We start from the raw sequence: 16359 nt of genomic DNA, 5'->3' as shown, positions 1-16359 counted from the left end.
TTTTCTAATAATTTTTTTAGTAAGCCTTAACTGAGTCTCTATATTCTTACATACAGATATTTTTTTTAATGTTTTGTCCAGAATTCTGTTGCAATGGCAGAGGACCTATTGTAGGATAAAAGACTTCATGTAGGTTTGTCCAGTGTTGTTATTCTTCCTTGCCTCATTTTTCTATCTACCTTCTTGTTGCTGTATAACCATGGTCTCCACCCCTAATGTTGTCTAATGGCTCATTCCTTTGTCATAGAATCATAGAGTCATAGAAGATTAGGGTTGGAAGAGACCTCAGGAGGTCATCTAGTTTGACCCCCTGCTCAAAGCAGGACCAACACCAACTAAATCATCCCAGTCAGGGCTTTGTCAAGCCGGGCCGTAAAAACCTCTAAGGATGGAGATTCCACCACCTCCCTAGGTAACCCATTCCAGTGCTTCATCACCCTCCTAGTGAAATAGTGTTTCCTAATATCCAATCTAGACATCTCCCACTGCAACTTGAGACCATTTCTCCTTGTTCTGTCATCTGCCACCACTGAGAACAGCCTAGCTCCATCCTCTTTGGAACCCCCCTTCAGGTAGTTGAAAGCTGCTATCAAATCCCCGCCTCGCTCTTCTCTTCTGCAGACTAAATAAACCCAGTTCCCTCAGCCTCTCCTCGTAAGTCATGTGCACCAGGCCCCTAATCATTTTCGTTGCCCTCCGTTGGACTCTCTCCAATTTGTCCACATTCCTTCTGTAGTGGGGGTCCCAAAACTGAATGCAATACTCCAGATGTGGCCTCACCAGTGCCGAATAGAGGGGAATAATCACTTCCCTCCATGTGTTTCATCTGTCTTGGATTCCTTTGTTTCTCCAGTACTGTGTAATTTTAGCCCCCATCCAGTGGCAAGCTGGAGCTGATTCGCACTGGTTCGCAAGAACCGGTTGCTAAAATTAGACGCCGGTGGAGAACCGGCTGTTAAAGGGTCAGGCGGGTGGGCAAACAACTCCGGTCCGCGAGCCTCATCCGGCCCCTGGGACCGTCCTGTCCCCCACCTGAGCTCCCAGGAGTCCCAGCTGGGATCTCCCCCGGCCCCTCCCCCGCTTCTCCCACCTCGTCCTCCTCCAGAGCCACAGCGTGCCAAGCCACCAGCAGCTCAGCTCCCCAGACCTGCCGCTTTGAGCAGCCGCCGGCAAGGTAAGGGGGGGTGGGGGCTGCGAGCTCCAGGGCCGCCCGGGGGGGGGGAAAGTGGGGCAATTTGCCCCAGGCCCCACAGGGGCCCCCATGAGAATCTGAGGCTCCCCCTGGAGCCACGCCGCTGCAGTGCTGTCCAGGGCTGCTCCTGGATGACATGCACTGAGGCTCCAGAAGAGGGGGGTGGCGGGGGTAAGCAGCATGGTAAGGGGCCAGGGGGGTCGGATAAGGGACAGGGAGTCCCGGGCATGGGGGGGGGGTTGGATGGGGCAGAGGTTCTGGGGGGGCGGTCAGGGGATGGGGAACGGGGGGGGGGAGGTTGGGTAGGCGGGAGTTCCGGGCGTCTGTTGGGGTGGTGGTGGATGGGGTCAGGGCAGTCAGGGGACAGGGAGCAGGGCGAGTTGGGTAGGGGGTGGGGTCCTGGGGGCAGTTAGGGTGGGGGGTCTCGGGAAGGAGTGGTCAGGGGACAAGGAGCTGGGGGGGTTGATGGGTTGCGGGTTCTGAGGGGGGCAGTCGGGGGCAGGACATGGGTGGGGGTTGAATGGGGGGGGGATAGGCTGTTTTGGGAGGCGGGTGGGGCTTGTACTCACTGGACGGTTCCCTACCGGGTCTTCGGCGGCACTTCAGCGGCGGGTCTTTCACTCGCTCCAGCACTGAAGGACCCGCCGCCACCGTGCCGCCGAAGATCCCGTAGGGAACCGGTTCCTAAGATTTTGGCAGCTCATCACTGCCCCCATCAAAGTGAAAAGGAGTTTTGCTACTGATTTCAGTGGAGCCAGGATTTCACTAATAAGACTTCTCACTGTTATTTTTATGTATTGTTTTATATAGGCCTATAAATGCACGTGGTGCTTTACAATCAAATAAAAGAGTTAGCGTCTAAAGAGTTTTCAGTCAAAGGCTTCAATTCAGCAGTACATTCCTAGTCATCTTGAGCTTGCAAGGTGTTCACTTACATTGGAGTTGAGGGCACTCAACACCTAACAGGATCAAGCCTCAAAGCACTGAAGCAATGGCTCAAGTCCCACTGAAGTCAGTGAACATGCTGAAGTGCTTTTCTGAATAGGTATGGACTTAAGAAGAGGTTAAATGCTTTGCTGAAGTGGAAGGTAAATACTGTGTGGATATGATGTCGTGAGTGACGATAATAAGGAACTGGAGCAGAGAAGAGAGGACAGGGTTACACCAGTGAGATAGAGCAAATATTTTGGTTAGTTGGGCCTACTTCATGATGGCTGCACTTTTAAAACTTGATTTAGTTTGTTGTTTATAAATGAAGGACCAGACCCTAATAATATTACTGGCTGATATGATTACTGCCCTCATTGGGAACACTCACATTAGAGAGCTCTGTCTGGTAGTAAGTGTTCACAGGATTGGGCCCAAACGTTGTAGTTTTTTTATTATTATAAAGATATTTGAGGTGGTGTGAGCAGGGCAGAAATGTGAGAGCAAAGGAGGAGAGGAAGGAAAGATGGAGATGTAGAGGGAGAAAGGATGCAAAAGGGAGAGTGTGAGAATGGAGGCAGCAAAGGAGAGGGAGAAGGCATAGGGTGCATATGGTATAACAGATGGGGACTTGGAAGGGTTTGAGCAAAATGGGGGGAAGCAAATGTTTTCCAGCGTTAGAAATTAGAAAGGTTTTTTTGGATGAGACAAATGACTTTCTGGCTGATAAATGAGGCCCTGTCTTTTTCCCTCAGCAAAGGAAACCATCTGACACTTGAAACAAATGTACCCTCCTGGTCTTCACTGAGAAGAAGGAGCCTCATAAAGCTGTCATGCTCTATTGCCCTGGCAGGTTGTTATTTCAGGAGAGTCCCTACGCATAGGGGAACCTGTCAGAGCCCAGGCACATTTATGATGCCTCTTCCTCTCAGGACCTCCTCATGGAGCTCTTTCCTGGTGAGATAAAAACACAAAAGTAGCTGTGACTGTATCGACTATCGACAGAACTATCTGCCACCTACAACAAAGACCACATCAATCCCAATTATTAAAGAGATCAGCTAATTACACACAGTACATTACAGATAGCAGAAAATCCAGTCAAGGTGATGACGACAGTAGCATGCACAGATTCTTTCTTTGTATTAGATTTGTTTCTGTGATGTCAGAGTATAGCCCACAAGCTTTATTCCTTACTACACAATGTCAGCATTAACAGAGAAGGTACTGTGCATCTATACCTACCCTACTGTATCATACTGGCCTGGTGACAGGTTCCAGTTTGCTGAGAAATGACATGTAGGTGTAGTGGTCTTGTTAAGTTCAAGTGATTTATTGCATGGCAGTGTGCCAAAGCCCTTTGTTACACTGGGCTGCCAGTTTCTTCACTGTAAATTAAACCACATTTCACATCTTAAAAGATTTTCAACATTTATTTTTTTGGACAGATTTCCTAGCAATCCCTTGTAGGACATGGTGAGCTCTGTTTAATTTAAGTACATTCTGTTGTTTCAACATACAACAAGAAGTGTTTCTACTTTTCTAGAAGTGAGTGTTGTTTAATTATTAATATAAGTGCTTTGGAACAAGTGATTCTGCGTGTTTTGTTATGGATTCTGAGGAATATGGAAGTTTCAATATTCCCAGGATGTTCCCTCTTTAGCTTTTCCTCATCCTGTTTCTTGGTAAGAGAAAAGCACGTCCCAAGAACAGCAAACCAATGATCACAGGCATGGTTTGACTTATGTATTTGGGGGTGCAGCTCCAGCCAGGCCAATGGGGCCATGCATGGGAGGCAAATTCCATGCCTGCCTGAAGCAGGCAGTATGGGGCGGTGCAGTGCCCTTCCATGCTGCCCCCAAATTATGCCCATGCCAATGACAGTGAATTAGAAGGACATCATGAGAAGGGAGGGAGGTTATAATTTGTGTTGCAGAGGAAAGGCTAGGCAAGGCGGAATGAATAAAACCACTTATAAATGTTTTTTTCCCTTCACTTATATGAGGTAATTTGTATATTGTAACATGCAAAACTCAGGTAATATCACTGCCAGTCACCCAACTTCTTAACAACCAACATTGACTTGCACAAATATGATTAGTGGGGAGTGACGTGGGAGCTTGCAGCGGCAGATTTTTAAAAATCTAACTATTTTTGTGTTGCTGATTAGGCCTCAGCTGGAGTATTGTGTCCAGTTCTGGGCACCACATTTCAGGAAAGATGTGGACAAATTGGAGAAAGTCCAGAGGAGAGTAACAAAAATGATTAAAGGTCTAGAAAACGTGACCTATGAGGGAAGATTGAAAAAATTGGGTTTGTTTAGTCTGGAGAAGAGGAGACTGAGAGGGGACATGATAACAGTTTTCAAGTACATAAAAGGTTGTTACAAGGAGGAGAGAGAAAACTTGTTCTTCTTAACCTCTGAGGATAGGACAAGAAGCAAGGGGCTTAAATTGCAGCAAGGGAGGTTTAGGTTGGACATTAGGAAAAACTTTCTAACTGTCAGGTTGGTTAAGCACCGGAATAAATTGCCTCGGGAGGCTGTGGAATCTCCATCACTGGAGATTTTTAAGAGCAGGTTAGACAAACACCTGTCAGAAATGGTTTAGATAATACTTAGTCCTGCCATGAGTGCAGGGGACTGGACTAGATGACCACTCAAGGTCCCTTCCAGTCCTATGATTCTATATTTGGAGATCATTAGCCACTCTTTGTAGTATATTGCACAGCCAGTATGATGTAGGTTTCTATTGTACAAATGCATGATGGGCTCTGTCATAGCATGTCTAATTGATTAGCGAACTCCAACATATGCTACTCTAAGCCCTGTACTTTGCATTTCTATACTCTTCCCATGGGTGGTATTTTTAACTTTTATAGGTTACCTGCTCTGTTCTGCTGATGACATTCACATCTGTTTCTCCCTCTCTGGCAGTGTATCTTGGGTAACAATGAATGGGCTCTATTGTCTTTTGGCTGTTAATGTGCAGAAGACAAATACTTTTCTGAAAGTAAATACCATTGAAACCCAAATGCTTCTCTTTGGACCCAATTAATTATAAAATTCTGTATCTTTCTTTACTCTGCCACTTAACTGAAATATTGTGTCAACATTACATGTCAAGTTGCCGAGGGTAATTTTGATCTTGGACTCAGTGCTGGAACATAGTCAATATGTCACCAAATGCATATCAGGACAGTTGCCAGAAATACGCCCTTTTCTATCCACAGCTGACCTGGAGACTGTAATCCATTCATTTATAACATCTAGCCTTGACTACTGTAATTCTTTGTTTGCTGGGCTCCCTGCCAAATTGATTGGCAGACTCCAGCTTATTCAGAACTCAGCAGACAGGCTTTTGACCAAGACCAGGCTAACTATCTACATTATTATTGTCTCGGAGTCCTTATTCCAAAATCATGTTTATGTTGACTGTAAAATTTCCTTTCAACTTTAATTTTATGGGTGAAATCCTTCTTTTATTTTTAGTATCACTTGTCATGCATTTTAAAATCTTTCTAAGATAAATTGCTGCATATTCCATTATTCCACCTACAATCGTTTCGTGTTTGGACCATTTCATTCTATACCCCTCAATTTTGGAATTAGTTGTCCATGATATGAGTTCTGATTTTTTGTTTTGAGTTGAGGTCAAGCTGGATTCTATTTTCTTCATTGTTTCCTTTTATTGTAAAGTACTGGGAGACATTCAGTTGCCTATGTACATTTTTATTGTATAAAAGGAATAAGAACTTCATTTATGCATAATAATCAATGAAATATCAAGCAAAGCACAATTTGAGTTGCTTGTTCTTGTCACTGGAACTTCAAGATGCAATTTCAGCCTTAACATGTGTAGGTAGTTGAAAGAATGTATTTAATATACATAGTGGAAAACAAATGTTCTCCCATAGTCTCCCTATCTACAGAACTGTATAGCCCTTTACCCCCACCTTGTCTTCATTCAGTAAACTTGCTATGTTATGGCATATTTTCTACTGTAAATATTCCACTTCTCCCTATGATCAGTCCTCTTTGTCCCTACCTCCTTAGATTTATAGTTTATGTATTCTTTTTAATTTACATTTAAGAGGAATATCATAATTTGGCCGACTTTGTTTATGGCAACAAATATTGAACAATGATGATGTAAGTATCTATTTAATATGCCTAATATAAGTTTCCACCTATAATAAATAAACCTATAAATGCTGCAGTTGTGAACCATTAGCTGACATCTACATATCAACTCTGGTTTTCAGGGTTTAAAACTCGGCAGAAAAACAATAGTATAATCTTTTGTGTGAAACACACCACACAAAGTAACACAAAGCCTTAGAGTGAATTTTTAGGAAAATTGGAAACAAATCTGAATTATATTGAAGGAAAAAAAGAAGTGGGGTTTTTGCATCCTTCCAGAACAATGATGTTCTTAAAATTAAATTTGACCAGTTACCTATAGTCTCGATTAACAAGAAGCAATTTTGCGTATGGCTAATGAAAATTTTATTATATAATTTTATACAGATGTTTGTTGGTGAATATTTAATGATACTTAATAATAATACATAGCGCTTATACTCTACAGTGCTGTTCACACACAGAACTGAAGGAACTTTACAAAGATAGGTTAAGAATTATTAACCCGTTTTACAGATAAGGACCTTGGCCATGTTACATGGTGGCTAAGCCAGGGTCAGTAGCTAGGGCCTTAGATGCGTTTGGCCAAACTTCATCCCTGAAGGAAGGATGAGTAAACTGGAAGTGAGAACTCAATAACTCCATTGGCCCAATTGTCTACAATGGAACCATGACAATTTACACCAGCTGAGGTTTTGCCCCCCAGAGTATTCTCTGTATGGCAGAGAATACATTCATATAGGGAAGAGTCAGGCTCAGAGGGACAGATTTTATAAGGTATTTAGGCACCATGGGAGTTAAGCATGTATCTGCAGCTTTAGGCACCTAAATGCCTTTTAAAATCTGGTTCTCTGAACATGGTATCTCCTATATGGGTTTACCCTAAGCTGAAGCTGAGAAACTCAAAGGGGTAGAACCTCAGCTGGTGCAAATTGTCATAGCTCCATTGAAGTCAGTGGAGCTTCTCTGTATTTCCAGAGATTTGACTTAGGCAAATAAAGTCAATAGAATTTTTGCCGGAGTGAAGACTGCATGATTGGGTTCCACGTATTCATATTCAATTATTTTTTTTAAATGAAAATAACTAAGTATGATAAGAGCTAATATATAAATGTTAGGAAATTCAAAAGCCATCCTGACTCATCTATGGATGAAAAGCACTATGAGTGCTAAGTATTATTAATTGTTATGTTAATTATAATGGGCACTTAGCATTCTCTCCTAGTTTTTTCCCTTTATGTATATCCAGAGATGTAGCTTGGATAATATTGTGTATAACTGTTTGACTTTTTAGCTTATTGCACACTTAACATTTATTTTTTTATTTATTTCTTGAACACCTGAGAATTTTAATCATTGAAGAAGGCCTCCTGTACACTCTTCACTTTGCCTATAAAAGAAAGACAGGAAATCTCTGTGACCTCTTCCTGCCTTGAGTTTTCACTGAAGAGAGCCTCTGAAATGATCAGATAAAGACTTCTGATAGATGTTAGCACCTATAGAAAGAACTTTTTAATTAAACACTTAAAAGTTCAAAGGTTTCTACAAAATTCAGATGATTCTATTAATACCTTTTAGTGGGAATCTTTTCTATTTGAATTTCCATTTGCTAATTAAACACAGATTATTAATTAAGCAGGATACTCTATGCACCGGGGTCACTAACGCCGCATAATCATTAAATTCTAGCCTTCATTTATATACATATTATCATGGGTACTCTAATCTTTTTTAATTAATTTAATAAATATATACAATTTAATTCCATCCTTATATATCTCCACCTTTGGAGCCAAACAAGTGAAATTATTGTGACTCTAGTCAGAGCTTGAACCAGAATGCCATTCCAGTACTCCTTAAACAGTCTATGTAGTTTAAGCAGAGTTTAAAATTTCATTAAACATATTTATTTTATTTTACTTTTAGCAGTTAATTAACCAACCTTGATGGTTTTAAAGAAAAGCTTCCTCATGTGACTCAACCTAGCGTTGTCTTCCTGAATCTGGAAATAGCTTGGAACAATAGTGCAAAGAGAAGCAAGCTGTTTGTCTGTGTGATTAACTCTTGAGTCTGAGGATGAAAGTTTAAATACCAATATTGCTAACTGTTTCACTGCTCATCATTTTAGCAGAAATATCCATGGCCTTATCCATTGGTTTGACATCATAGATGTCAGAGACAAAAACAACCTATTAAATTATCTAGCCCATTCTAGGGAAACCAATGCAGGATTGCTCCGTATACTGTATTCTCCAAGGCTGAGGACTAGTCTACACTAGAAAGTTAGGTCGACCTGCTACATTGCTGAGGAGTGTGAATTTTCACACTCCTGAAGAGACATTATTAAGCCAAGCTAAGCCCCAGTGTAGACAGCACCAGGTTGACGGAAGAATTCCAGCAGTGAAATACACAGCCACCTCCTCGAAGGTCACCGGCATCTCTGTGTTTGTCACTGGTGCAGGCACTGCTGGAATCCTGTGTCCAGTTCTGGTACTGACAGTTCAAAAAGGATGTTGGCAAATTGCAGAGGGTTCAGAGAAGAGCTTCCCTCCGAGCGGGGCCCACCTCGGGCAGGGGCTGGCCCGGGAAGGGGCCCTGACCAGGCTGGGGGCTCTGCCCTGGGAGAGGCTCCTGGGGAGAAGCGGGAAGGGCCCTGCTGGAGATTCCCCTCTCCCGGCTGCAGCCAGGGCTCCAGGCTCCCAGCACCAGCCGCCTGGGCTCGGGGATCTCGCCAAGAGAGATGAATTTACTACAGCAACGGAAGAACACCTTCCATCACTGTAGTAAGTGTCCACACAACAGCAGTGCAGGTGCAGCACTGCTGCAGTGCCATTGTAGTGTTTCTAGTGTAGACATAGCCTTAAAGTCCCACGATTTGAAATGAATCACCAGGGGAGAGGAAAACAGTAACTAGGTGTGTGGGTGAGGTAAGATATGGAGCTACCAGCTCAGGTGGCACAGGAAGTGGGACATGAATAGAGTTCCACCATCCTTTCCTTGATTCTAGTGTCTGAAAGACGGAACGTGGTAGCTTTACAGAACAGATAATGCTAGTTTAGCCAACGAATCCAGAGAGCTAAATCATAGAGAACTTCACTACAAAAATGGTGCTTATTCAGGTTAAACTGATGAAACAGCACAACAGCTCAGCTGGTAGCACCTCCCCTTTAGCTGTAGAAAATGTTGGATTGTGACCAACCTTAGGGTACTTGCACCTCAAAGTGTTGCGATCAGGGACCATCGCACCACTGCTGACGCAGTTTGAGTAGGTTAATGTTGCAGTAGGAGCATGCTGTATATTGGTGCACTAACAGAGAGAAGAGAAGAATGGAATAACTGTAAGCAAATAAGTGGCTAAGAATGGAAGGAGCTAATTTGGTCTGATTTAATACAAAGTCCTAGCTTCACGGGGCTTCTTTGGGATAATGTCATTAGAGTGGGGCCCACCTCACACCTTGCCTCTAGCACTTCTTCCTCCTCCACACAACCCCTCTCCCCCAACATTTATATGAACATACACACAGCACACAAATTATGCACAAGAGGCAACTGCATGCAAATTCTTCAGTATATATTTGTAACTTGTGTAGACTAAAGTTATGGAGACAGACTTGAAGGGAGACATCTCCAACATTGATAAAATGTAAGTACAAAAGACACATGATTGGATGGATATTGATGATGTTATTTCAATAATGACATCATCCATAGACTCCTAGTGTCTTTGCTTTGCTTCTCTATAGTGATCACAACATAAATTGCTTGTCTTGTTTGACTTCCTTGTTCACCAAAGTTGAGCAGATTGTGGCCGTTTTCAACGCTTCTACCAGACAAAAAGCTTGGGACCATTTCTCGAAAGCTCAGCGAAAGAACATAGACATTTGGCGAAAGCATTCTGAGGTTGGTGATTTTATTATTACTTTTTATCCATCATCTCACAGCTGGATTGACACAGAACCAGTGTGACTGTAGCTGGACGTACAGCATTCAGCAATATTTACGGCTGTAGTTTTAGCAGTTAATCAACTAGCCATTATACTATCTCATTTCCGTATGTATTGCTCCCATTGCTCCCATTACAATAAATGTTGTTAAATAACACTAAGTTGGAGAGCAATGTGTTTTTCTTTTTCTTTTACAAGAAATGGGAAATCATTAGAGGAATATGTTTACCACTCTGAAATAATGAAATGAAATGGTGAAATTAGCAAAGATATTTAAAATAAATACATTTTAGAATTAAGTCTTTCACATACTAAACAATACATTTTTAGGAAGGCACTGGGATCTGGTAAATAAAACAGATATATAATATAGATATTTGTTCTGGTTATATGGCCAGAGTAATATGAGTTTGCTGGAAAATAAAATAAAGATTTCTTTTCTTAATAATCAGTAAAGCGTGTTCAGTCCAGAGATGGGAGGTACTCTTTCCCATCTATTTTATGTCCATCTTTAAAAAATAAATCAATCGCTTGTATTGACTCTAAGTTCATGGCTGGCAAACACAGCAGTATAAATGTAATAATAGTACACATTAGGGTGGCTATCCAAGTCCATGCATGTGTGACTGTCATAAGCATGAGCAAAGAAAATGAGAAAAAAGATCTGGGATTCCACTTTCCTTTACATGAGTGTCAGGAAAGAAAGTAGTAGTCCTGTTTTGTGGTGTTGGTCATCCAGCTTTCGATTTTAATTCAGTATATACGCTATGAACCCGTATTTTAAAAGTAAGTACCACTGTCTTTGTTTTCTTTATTTTTTATGTAAAAGTAATTTACATACAGTTGTTTATTTCCATGTAGTACAGTATGTTAATTGTTAACATTACAGTCCTCTAAATGATTTTCCCTGTCTCAAAACAAAAACTATAGAAGGTAAGATGCACTTATTTAATTATTCTGTAGTACACTTGTAAAATAAGTGTTGCACACTTAGTTTGAGAAACACTTAAGTGCTGTGATATAAATCATTTGGGTTGCGTTTTAAGTGCCCATTAACTAATGCTAAATTACAGTTGAATACCAATGGCACTAGATGTAACATCCGCATGAATACCAAATGAATTTTTATTATCAGTGCTATTATGGCGAATACCAAATGACTTCACAATAATGGGACACTTAAAATAAAATGTTAGAATAATTTATTGTTAAGAGCTGTATTTTGCATTTCGTTCATAAATAGTTCAAGTGGGTGGCAAATAAAGTCTTTGTTTAACTGGAAATTGGGGATGTGGGTGTTTTCTTTCTTATCTTTTAGGGAGATGTGAAAAGTGGTTTTCTGTTAGTTTATTTCAACTATGTTAAAGTAATAAGAAAATAAGAATGGCCATACTGGGTCAGACCAATGGTCCATATAGCCCAGTATCCTGTCTTCTGACAGTGGCCAATACCAGATGCTTCAGAGGGAATGAACAGAATAGGCAACAGGGCGGCCCGGGGGGGGGGGGAGGGGGGGCAAGTGGGGCAATTTGCCCCGGGCCCCACAGGGGCCCCGCGAGCCCTGGCCCGGCGGCGGCCCGGGTCTTCGGAGGCAATTCGGCGGTGGGGGGTCCTTCAGTGCTGCCGAAGACGCGGCGAGACTGAAGGTCCCCCTGCTGCCGAAATGTCGCCGAAGATCCAGTCCACCACCGGGTGAGTACAAGCGCCACAGCTCCCCTGCTTTGCCCCAGGCCTCCTGAATCCTCTGGGCAGCCCTGGTAGGCAATCATCAAATTATCCATCTCCTGTTATCCATTCCCAGCTTCTGGAAGTCAGAAGCTAGGGACACCCAGAGTATAGGGTTGCATCACTGATCATCCTGGCTAATCCCTATTGATGGACCTATCCTCCATGAACTTACCTAATTCTTTTTTGAACTCCGTTATGGTTTTGACCTTCACAACATCCCCTGGCAATGATTCCACAGGTTGACTGTACATTGTGAGAAGTGCTTCTTTTTGATTGTTTTAAACCTGCTACCTATTAATTTCATTGGGTTACCCCTGGTTCTTGTGTTATGTGAAGGAGTAAATAACACTTCACTGTCCACTTTCTTCACACCATTCATGATTTTGTAGACCTCCATCAGATCCCCCCTTAGTCATCTTTTTTTCCAAGCTGAAAAGTGCCAGTCTTTTTAATCTCTCCTCATATGGAAGCTGTTTCATACCTTTAATCATTTTGTTACCCTTCTCTGTACCTTTTCCAATTCTAATATATCTCTTTTTAAGATGGGGTGATCAGAACTGCACACAGTATTCAAGATGAGGGCGTACCATGGATGTATATAGCAGCATTATGACATTTTGTGTTTTATTATCTATCCTTTTCCTAATGATTCCCAACATTCTGTTCACTTTTTTTGACTGCCGCTGCACATTGTGCAGAGGTTTTTAGAGAATTATCCACAATGACTCCAAGATCTCTCCATTGAATGATAACAGCTAATTTAAATCCCACCATCTTGTATGTATAGTTGGGATATATTTTCCAATGTACATTATTCTGAAATTATCAATATTGAATTTCATCTGCCATTTTGTTGCCCAGACACCCAGTTTTGTGAGATCCCTTTGTAGCTCTTCATAGTCTATTTTGGACTTAATTATCTTGAGTAATTTTATATCATCTGCAAATTTTGCCACCTCACTGTTTACCCCTTTTTCCAGGGTATGAATAAGTTGAATAGGACTGGTCCTAGTACAGACCCCTGGGGAACACCACTATTTACCTCTCTCCATTCTGAAAACTGACCATTTATTCCTACCCATTGTTTCCTATCTTTTAACCAGTTACTGATCCATGAGAGGACCTTCCCCCTTATCCCATAACTGCTGACTTTACTTTGGTGAGGGACCTTGTCAAAGGCTTCCTGAAAGTCCAAGTATCCACTGGATCACCCTTGTGCACATGCTTGTTGACCTCCTCAGAGAATTCTAATAGATTGGTGAGGCATGACTTCCCTATACAAAAGTCCTGTTGACTCTTCTCGAACAGATCATGTTCATCTATGTGCCTAGTAATTCTGTTCTTTCCTATAGTTACAACTAGTTTTCTTGGTACTGAAGTTAGGCTTACCGGCCTGTAATTGCCACTGGATCATCTCTGGAGCCCTTTTTTAAAATGGTGTCACATTAGCTATCCTCCAGTCATCTGTTACAGAAGCAGATTTAAATGATCCCTTCTTAAACTAACTTTTCATGAGGGGACACATCATATTATTCATTTGCTGGCTTTTAAATTGATTTTAAAGTAAAATGCCTAAAAGTAGGACTTTCCAGAAATGTTAATTCACAAAACATCTTTGCTTATTTAAACGTTGTTGCTCTTTTTTTCTTTCTGAAGAAAGAAAACAATAAAAAATAACTTAAGAGGTTCTGAAATCTCTGGTTGAACCAATGTATATGACAATTCCTATTTCTCAGTTGTAAAATATTATGCATATGTCAACAAATAGCTCTGTTGATTCAAATCATATTATCTGATTATTCCCTCCTTTGCTAATGTGCTTACATTTCCCTTGTCACCTCCCCTCACTATGTGAGCTTTTCTGGCAACGCAAAGAAAAAAGTGACCTCTTTGAGGTTCCCGGAGAAGATTATTGTTTGGCTGCTAAAGACAGTTTTGAAATAGATGCTCCTGGGACATTTGCAGTCTAAAATACATTAATCATTGGTTTCTAAGAAGATACAGCATACTCTCTGGTAAAGAGTGTTTGTGGCTCTTTTCAATATAGAATTCCAAAGTGGTTTATGAATTTTTGTCTTAAATGCAATTAATTCATTCAATACTGGTTTTCAATTTACCATTTTAGTCAATCCTCTGAATGTCAAATGATTCCCATGTAAAACACCCATTAATTAGTCTTTCTGCCTTTGCAGTGATTAACAGATACATATACCTTTATTATAGTGTATGACATTTACTGATGAACTCAAGGTGCAGCCCCAGGGAAACACCCTCCTTTTTCTTTTCTCCATCCCACCATAAGAGTTTGTTGTTAATTGCATGGGTAAATAGTTGGAACCTTCAGCACTATTTATTCCTTCCACATGACTTTTCCTTATTTCAACGATTTCAAACCATCTCTTTGGGAATTGGGCTCTTTGTCGATAGAAAAATTAGCTGTCTGCAGACCGAAAAGCTCTACACTAATCACTGTGCAACATCCCTGTGTTACACCTGACAGTATTATTAGGACAAAATAGAATTCTCTCAGTCTTCTCTGTGCTGCAACCATTAAAAAGCCAGCCATTACACCAGTACTGTCCTGTTTTATTTTTTGAGGACAAAGACGCTCTGGACTTTTATAAAGCCCACATGCTTGCTGATCATTTACTTAGTTACATACATACAGGCTCCCTGCCTGTCTGCCCTTGTGGGGGCATTTCTGAGAAAGGGCTGTTAGCTCTGTCATTTGTTTCAAATCAAGATGCAGATGTTACCAAAAAAGATGTTTCTATGCTGAGAATTTAAAATTTGTGATAATTGGGTTTACCATGTGCAGGCATAGAAACCTAGGGCTTATGAGAGCTGGAGCTTTTTATTTTTTAGCCAACTTGATAGCACCTTTATACATCCATTTTACATGCAGTATTAATTGTTGCCATTACTGAAATATACCTGCCTGGGTAGGACTGGTAATAATTTAACAAGGGGAACTCATCTTCTCCGTTCTTTTTTCCCAATGGTATATTTGACATATTCAATATTTAAAATATTTTAACACAAAGAACTCCATTCCCTTCAATTTGAGCCCTTCTAACTCTGAGGCTTGTGCTGATTCTGTACTAATATTCATGGATTATTTATATGTATTTTTAAAATAAAAGAATATAAAATTTAAAATAGTTGTTTAGAAATAGAATCAGTTCATGGAAGTCAATACTGATAAAGGATCATTTTGGGTTTTAGGAGCTCCGGAATGCTCACAGCGAACAGCTCATGGGGATCCGCCGTGAAGAGGAGATGGAAATGTCTGATGATGACAGCGGTGACAATCCCAGTAAAAAGCTGAGAGTAGATGAATCAGGTAAAGTTGAAACTCTTCACAATATCCTGTAAGATGTTGAACTGTTTGTTTCAAAACATAGATGGGTGATGTTACCTCCAGTGATAGAAAATAGTTATATAACATAGAACATCTACTTTTAATTTAATTATCCTTACATTTTGTCTTTGTATGACTCTCACTTGTATCTGGAGTGCTCTGTCACCTTCCAAGAAACATACTCGTCAGAATGCTCCAGTTCTTTCCATAGTTTCTTCCATTTTGGGTCTTTCAACAAGGTTCTTCTCATCTCCCAAAACTGTATTTCATTCCAGAATAGTAATAATGTCATATTTAAATAAAAGCAGCTGAAATTGTGTTTCATTCAATATTCTTTGAACCTCACCTTTTCTTTCTAGCAAATACATTTACACATACATTATCTGAGTTTTCCATGGAATTAACTCTTAAAGACACACATTTCAAAGTGTGGCACTAGATATACATTAATTGACACTCTTGCCTATCATGAAAGGAAGAGCAAGTACGCTTGATATATTTCAGCTATCCAGTATAAACAATTCAGGAGGTGGACATTGGGCTGACTCAGTGACTTATGAGTAACTGGTATGCACTATGGAAGGGAATACCTTGGTTTGAATCCTTCTCTTGGTTTCTTGACCTTCATGTCAGCAATGGGTTAGAGAGTTGTGAGGGGCTGACAAGGGTTGAGCCACGTGTTACTCAGCATCAAAAAGGAAAGCCTTGCAGAAAGTCTAGATGAAACTCAATTGAGCCCTGCCAGACAGATGAGGTATATGGGCAAAGATGGGGCAAGTTATATGCACAAACTCAAGACATTAACAGTGACATACATTTGACCTAAACATCTGCACGCAGGTTCCAGATTCTATGACCTGACCCCATTTCTCCCACCATGGATGGTGTCCTATGTCTGTGCATGTGTGCACATAAGTGTGCTTTCAGATATGCAAGAGAAAAGTGTTTACCACACAGGTGCCAGTGGCTATGTGAGGTTAAAGATCTCCAGAAATGAAGACTGAAAAGTAGGATACCATTGTGGAAAGAAACTTTCACTATGAACAGGAAAAGGGCACTTCTCCTA

General features: G+C 41.1%; 1 protein-coding gene across 22 annotated transcripts in view; it reads left to right on the top strand.

The window, feature by feature from the left end:
- Positions 1-16359, top strand: part of ENOX1 (ecto-NOX disulfide-thiol exchanger 1) — a 485482-nt gene that overhangs the window by 376123 nt on the left and 93000 nt on the right. For 21 of the 22 annotated variants that reach the window (XR_010597786.1, XR_006173209.2, XM_042845284.2 and 18 more), the window contains 2 exons: positions 10054-10160; positions 15158-15275. The exons of the other annotated variant lie outside the window; for it this stretch is intronic. Coding sequence is in view for 19 of the 21 variants with exons in the window: in XM_042845284.2 (XP_042701218.2) it covers positions 10054-10160; positions 15158-15275 (225 nt within the window). In the remaining 2 variants the exon portion in view is untranslated. The remainder of the gene's footprint in view (positions 1-10053; positions 10161-15157; positions 15276-16359) is intronic. 22 annotated transcript variants of the gene reach the window in all.

Source organism: Chrysemys picta, chromosome 1, assembly GCF_011386835.1.
Source record: "Chrysemys picta bellii isolate R12L10 chromosome 1, ASM1138683v2, whole genome shotgun sequence".
NCBI classification, from domain to species: Eukaryota; Metazoa; Chordata; order Testudines; family Emydidae; genus Chrysemys; species Chrysemys picta.
Note: the sequence above shows the minus strand (reverse complement) of the source record. Positions and strands in the feature narration are given on the sequence as shown.